General features: G+C 44.0%; 1 protein-coding gene across 4 annotated transcripts; it reads right to left on the reverse strand.

The window, feature by feature from the left end:
• Nucleotides 1–522: 522 nt before the first annotated feature.
• LOC123055103 (uncharacterized) lies at nucleotides 523–5555 on the reverse strand. 4 transcript variants are annotated; one of them, XR_006426511.1, is made up of 4 exons: nucleotides 4577–5555; nucleotides 3893–4021; nucleotides 3366–3434; nucleotides 523–825 (listed from the first exon to the last, which is right to left on the reverse strand). XR_006426511.1 is itself a non-coding variant. In XM_044479035.1 (3 exons), exons 1-3 carry the CDS (start codon nucleotides 5468–5470, stop codon nucleotides 4014–4016), a joined length of 516 nt encoding a protein of 171 aa, XP_044334970.1. In that variant the 5' UTR covers nucleotides 5471–5555; the 3' UTR covers nucleotides 3905–4013. The 4 variants fall into 4 exon arrangements, 3 of the variants coding, with proteins under 3 accessions (XP_044334970.1, XP_044334968.1, XP_044334969.1); XM_044479035.1 differs by lacking the exons at nucleotides 523–825; nucleotides 3366–3434 and having other exon boundaries at nucleotides 3905–4021; nucleotides 4577–4710; nucleotides 5097–5555; XM_044479033.1 differs by lacking the exons at nucleotides 523–825; nucleotides 3366–3434 and having other exon boundaries at nucleotides 3905–4021; nucleotides 4577–4737; nucleotides 5097–5555.
• Nucleotides 5556–6614: the final 1059 nt, after the last annotated feature.

The following is a 6614-nucleotide window of genomic DNA, read 5'->3' on the forward strand; positions in this document are numbered from 1 at the left end:
AGGGAGGCGCTCATCGTTATCGTGATCGTGGGGGTCGTGGGGCTCGTGTTGTTGGTGTTCCATTCTGTAACCACCCACGGGCCTGCATCGTGGCCCATATCACTGGGTTTGTAGTCGTATGCAGGCCGTGGTGTGTGAGAAAACTCATGTTAGGTAGGTGGGCTTTTCTCCTCCTTCACCCGGCGGCCGTGATGTAAACATGAGAAGCAAGTTTGCTAAGGTTGTAAACGGACCCAATATTTTTCTACATCTTTGTATCAACATGAAAAGCAATCATGACTAGTTTGCTAAGGTTGTCGGCATTTGTATGGATTTTCTAAGGTTTTTGCAAAGATAAAATGCTTAAAACACTTCTGACATGTTGTGATGTTTTCGGTATTTAGTGGTCTACTCGCTGGGATTATTCCACTGTGTGATGTTTTGTACGTGCCAGGTTCTAGTATGAAATGCTAACTGTTCTATGGTAGTGATTGGTCTCTAATTGGACCGACATGTTGAACTAGTATCAATGGTAGAGGCGTTTCGTTGTGCGCCACATCCAACAGTTCACATAATTAATTATCCAAAGATTAAGGTATCAAACCCTTGGTCATACAAAGCAACATTTCGTTCCTAAAAATTAAGGTACTTCCACATTCAAACTAACTAATACTACAAATTCGAAGGAACTACTTAATACATTAACAGCACATAAGGAAGTAGCCGTGGTCCAACGGCTTGAGAAAGGACTAACAAAAGCTGAAAGAAGAAGGATCAGCCAGTAGCAGCACCATCAGCCTCCCAGCCTCACAACTTCAGCCAGCCTGGTGAACTCCAGGTTTTTTCCTGCAAAACACACATGGGATGTTGGAGGCAAGAAAATAAATTTGCCAGGGGTCTTGTCATGGCATCTAATCGCACGGAATGCTAGTACAAATGATGGAGAACAAAACATCCAACATGAGCAAATTCATAGGAGTTCTAGATCCATGGATACCATCAAGAAAAAATACTCAGTTCTAATTCAGACACAAGACTTGGTGAAAACATGCATATTCATATCAGCAACATTGATATGGCATCTTTGCAAGCTTGGGTCAGTGACTTGTCTTGTGTTTCATGGCATGACAATAATTTTAACAATAAATAGACATGAAATTGACCCAAACTCATGTACAAAGTTAGGACATATGATGCATGGATTAATTCACAAATAAATGACAAAATGCAAACTTTGTATAGAATTTGCAGTACTGAAATATTTCAGTGTGTACCGGTGTGTACTGAAACTGCAGTACTGAAATAATTCAGTGTGCATCGGTGTGTACTGAAATTGTAGTAACGAAATATTTCATTGCCTACCGGTGTGTACCGAAATATTTCAGTGTCTACCACTACAACATTACAAATTTTGCCTAGGGCAGTACCGAAATATTTCAGTGTCCACCACTACAACATTACAAATTTTGCCTAGGGCAGTACCGAAATATTTCAGTGCCTACCGGTGTGTACCAAAATATTTCAGTGTCCACCACTACAACATTACAAATTTTGCCTAGGGCAGTACCGAAATATTTCAGTGCCTACCGGTGTGTACCGAAATATTTCAATGTCTACCACTAGAACTTACTAATTTTTCCTAGTGTTCATATGATGCCTAGGGTTCACATACATCATAATCATCCTCCAAATCCATGTACTGAAATATTCATGCAATTCATTGAGATTAAAATGCCATATAGCATTCCCTCTCTGAGCTATTACGATCAGTATCACCACGATGTAAGCACGAGCAGTAGGAAGATGAGGAGTGGGGAAGCTTACTCTAAACATAGCTACCGCCGCCGTTCAGACGAGGAGAGCGGCGAGGGAAGCGTGGAGAACGGCGGGGAAGCGAGGTCGCGACCACTGTCCTCCTCATCTTGTGCTTCAGAGTCTCCGATGACTCGGTTGGAGGCTGCACAATCTGCAACGGCACCTCGTGCACGGTGGGTTCCTGATCCAGTGGATGCTCTACCCTGGATCTGAACGCCCACCACCTCCGCCTGGTCCACTTGCTGGACGAATTGGCCTGCTCCATCGCCCAGAGGAGGATCTCGATCTTGTGAATCGGTTGTGCGGGCGGGGGGCAAAGCTTTGCCCTCTCCTTCTTCGTCAAATTCTTGAGAGTGGCTATTGCTGTCCAGCTCATCTGCCTTGTGTTGTCAAACCAAGAACGGATCTCCCTCAACCTGGCCAACTTGACCTGGTCGCCGCCGGCGATCTGCACGAAGTCGGTGTTCTCGCCGCCGGCCATCAGCTTGATCTGCCGATTCTTGCTTCGATGGAAGAGGGGGTGGGGGTGGGTGGGGGGGGGGGGGGGTTTGCCTGAGTGGAGAGAAGTTGCAGCGGCGAGGAGGAGATGAATGCGGTGGACTTGGAGGAGAGGGCGGAGATGGCCGTCGATGAGTAATTGTGGAAGGTGTCGCACCATGGCGGCGGTTTTGCATTCGACGAGAGGGGCGGCACGTGCAAATTTTCCTAAGACTAAACTGCCCCTATATTAAAACGCGTCCCCACCTTGTCACGAGTACCGGCCCCACTCGTTTTAGTACTTTCGCGTACTTTCATCGGAGTACTACCCAGTACTTCGTATTTGTCTGCCGTTAGATCGACATCAACGAACGGTTCTAAAAAAGCCCAACCACTCTAAAACTTGTATTTGAAGATATTTCAGTAATCTCCAATCATTTTATAACAGGTCTATGAAGCTATGAGGTCTTGCTTTCAAAGTAACCAGATTTACAATATTGCAATGAATTTCAATAGTAGCAAGCTGCACTTAGTTCTGTTTACATCTCTTCCTTCTGTTGTGCTCCAGGTTTCATAAATCATTATCTAAAATTCGCAAGATCTCATAATCACATACACCAACAAACATGGTAAAATATACAAGGTGTACTATTAGCAGAAAAGAAACATGGCTGAACCTGCTGAATAACCACTAAATTAAAAGGATAACTTACAACCAAAGAATTACAAATTCCTAGCCATGATATGAAAAGGAAAAACTAATCTAAAACTTACTTAGCACACTGATAGACATTCATACAAAAGAAACAACAAGAAATACTTCTAGCTTGAACCAACGAGACAAGCTCTAGCTAATCAGAACTTAAAGAAAGGATGCTATAAATGATAGTCACATCTAACTTGCCTAAGTACCAAAGAGACCAGCAAAATGTTACTGTAGAATATTGTGTGGACCAATGCAAGGTTCCAATTTTATAGGCAATTAGCAAGCAAGAGGTTTTACTAGCAATAGGTCTCACTAGAAGTAGGCATTCAACAAGCAGTAAAGTTTTACTAGCAAACAGAGAATCAGCAAGCATAGAATGTAATCTGACCTGTGTATGAGCATTAGTTTGACCCCAAAGGAACCGCTCCGGTGGCTCTTTCATCTTCGCAAAAAGCATCTACCAAGGATAAAGTATATTTACCATGTATTACAATTAAACATATTTATTCAAAGTTACACATGGATTCTAGTAAAGGATATTTATCATTACGATGAACAATTGATCGCGTGTTTCTGTTTTCCTTTTTAGACTCTCATTTGCATATGACATAATTGTTCATTCTCTTAGATAACATTCCGGTAAGCAATACAACTAGATGACTTCAGATTTGTTGCCCTAGCAGCGGAAAGAACAACGGCTTTCTACATAGCACGAGATGCAATCGCTACCCGACCATGACGCATGCCACCTGATGTGTTGTACACGACCCTTTAATCCAAATCAATGTCCTGCCAATTCTCTGGATGTGATTCCTTTATACCAATAGAATAATTGTCCGAGAACAACAACAATAATCTCATGTTGCACATAAATGACAAGCTAACACAAAAAAATTGAAAGGAGACAGAACATACAAGGCGCTTTTGTGCTTTCTGGCTGCTGATTGCACTAGTATTGCCACTTTGATCAAGGTTTTTCATTCCAGATTTCATCACAGCATATGTGTTTATTATGGTGGCCTTCTCAGGTCCAAACTTATATTCCTACAAGTGCAAACAGATAGTTAAGTGAAAGCATGCTACAGCCACTAAAGATAAATTGTAGTGAGATCCTCAAAAGCATCTGCCAAAAATGCATTTTATCATTGATTATACAATAAAGTATATTTATTTGAATTTACACATGGATTATAGTAACGCCTTGCAACATGGATTACCAGCAGCCTTGCAACATAATCTGGTGCAGTGAAGTGAGATAGTCATGCAACGTGCCAATAGTATATACAAATAACTCCTGACTGTAAACATAACTGGATTAACATAGAACACCAGCAGGACACTAAACTGTTATTCAATCATGAAGTCATGATCAAATGCACATAACCACCATCGAGAAAATATCCAGATCTCATAACCAGTGAACCAAGAAAAAAAATAGCCTGATATTCATTGATGCAATAGGAGAAAGAACACAGAAAAAGCAAGTAACCAAGCTCCATCTTGTAGCGTTAGCCTGGGTCAAATATAATACACTATCAAGACAATATAAACACTAACACTGAGATTTGTATGCAAGAAATCAGTTCAGAAATCATGTACCTTTCTTTTCTTCACTTGGATCTTGAGGTTTCTCCATCACTATGGAGAAGCTGTACGGTAGAGAAGAGGCGGAGGAGACAACCAGGTGCAGAGTTCCGAGCGACCGAGAGAGTTTCTTAATTCTCATAGAGTTCCTGTAAGCACACGCAAGCAAGGGCCAACTATATGGGGAAAAACCTTTTTCAGTTTTTCAACGACATCAACAAATGGAAGTGCTAATAGCACACCTAAAAGTAGCTCCTAAAATTTTCTAGATAGGAGACAGAACAAAGCACTTTATTGCAAAATAAAAACTGAATAAATCAACACACTACAAACAAGTGCAAATGGCGCTTATTTGTCACTCTCATATGGCAAATCTTTTGGTAAAATGACTAAGAAAAAAGAAAATCGAGATATTGTTGCCCTGAGACCAGTATTCTTATAGATAATTTGTATGAACAACTTCAGAATCTTTTTTTGTGGGTGAACAACTCAAGATCCTGCATAATGTTTTTGGATGGCAATAGTTGAGACTTACCACCACGGTCTTGGAGAAAAGGGGGAGGAAGAGACTGCTGCTGTCACATCAGAAGAGGAGGCAGCGGCTTGCTGGATTTGCGACCGGAGACTTCCCAGATCTGCAGTAGGGAGCACGAGGCGTCGGCAACGCATACTGGGCGACCCTCTTGGAGTGCGGTGGAGGGTTTGAGCCGAGGGAGGTGGGATGTGGTGGCAGGCGTTGGTGAAGGCAGAACGGCGGTAGAGGCCGTCGAGACGGGGTACGGGAGATGGGTGGGGTGGCGGACGCATGTGGACGAGATGAGATATGGGCGGTAGTGGAGGTCGGAGGCGGGCAGCGCTGGAACGAGTGCGGCTGGAGAGGATGTGGCCATGGAAGTAGGCGGCGGCCATGGAGGAGTGCGGCTGGGGAGGAAGGCGGCGGCCATGGAGGTAAAGAGAGGAGAAGTGGGGATTTTTCTAGGGTACTCTGTTTATCTCTCTGGGCTGTTTTTCCTGTAAGCCCATATCACACAGGAAAATAGAAATTGGCGCGGAAGTTTCGTTTGAGGGGGAGGAATCGCGCGAGCTAACATTGTTTCGGCGCCAAGGCTGTTTCGTTTTTTTTATGCAACGCCAAGGCTGTTTCGTGGTTGTGTAATGGCGGGCTGGGCCTAAAATGTTCTCCCGTGGGCTGTACAACTCACAGGAAATCATATTTTCCTGAGGGGCATGGCAGTACCTACAGTAAAATAGGTTATTTTCGTGAGAGTTACATTTTGCCCGTCAGGAATATTCGAATTCCTGTGGGGGGCTTCGGGCCACACAGGAAAATAAGCCACTCACAGGAAAAGTCAAGTTTCTGGTAGTGAGCGGTTTGAACAAGTGTCGCTACGTGGCATAGCCTGCTAAACTTGCGAAATAGCCGGCTATAGCTAATTTGGAGGGCTGCCGCTATTTGCCATAACTCGCTATTTAAAACACTGCTTCCCACACAATTGTGTTCATATGACGGAATGAATCCCGATCTGAAATTCGTGTGATTTCGGCTGCTTATTCCGTGCCAGGAAAGAAAGCTAAGACCCATGGGATGGCAGCCTAGTTCTAGCAATTGAAAAGAAAACTCGCCGCATGAACGACGACGCGAGGCTCCCTAGGGTTTCCTTTCTTATCCCCACGGCTCCAGATTTCTACCAGAAAGGGGCGGGGGCGATGGGGATGGGGGCGGGGGCGTGACACACCTGTGCTGGAGGGTGTCTCCAAGGCCAAATTCCGACGCCGGCGTCGATGTCGCCCCATCATGCAAGAGAGAAGCTGGGAGGACTTGCGTGGAGATTAGTCAATCGGACGAAGCCTAAGAGCAAAGGTTCTAGGCCTGCCGCTATTTGGCGAGTTCTATGTTACCCGAATCTTCTCTACTACTTTAAAAAATAGTACTAAGGTTCCCTTTTCTGCCATATTTTACCATGTAAACTAATTTACCCCGGCTGGCATATTTGATGCATGTCTCCTCTTCAAGGTCGAAACTAATTCTTCTCTTGTAGCAGTCCGCGCATCT

The sequence above is a fragment of the Triticum aestivum genome, chromosome 2D (assembly GCF_018294505.1).
Source record: "Triticum aestivum cultivar Chinese Spring chromosome 2D, IWGSC CS RefSeq v2.1, whole genome shotgun sequence".
NCBI lineage: Eukaryota > Viridiplantae > Streptophyta > Magnoliopsida > Poales > Poaceae > Triticum > Triticum aestivum.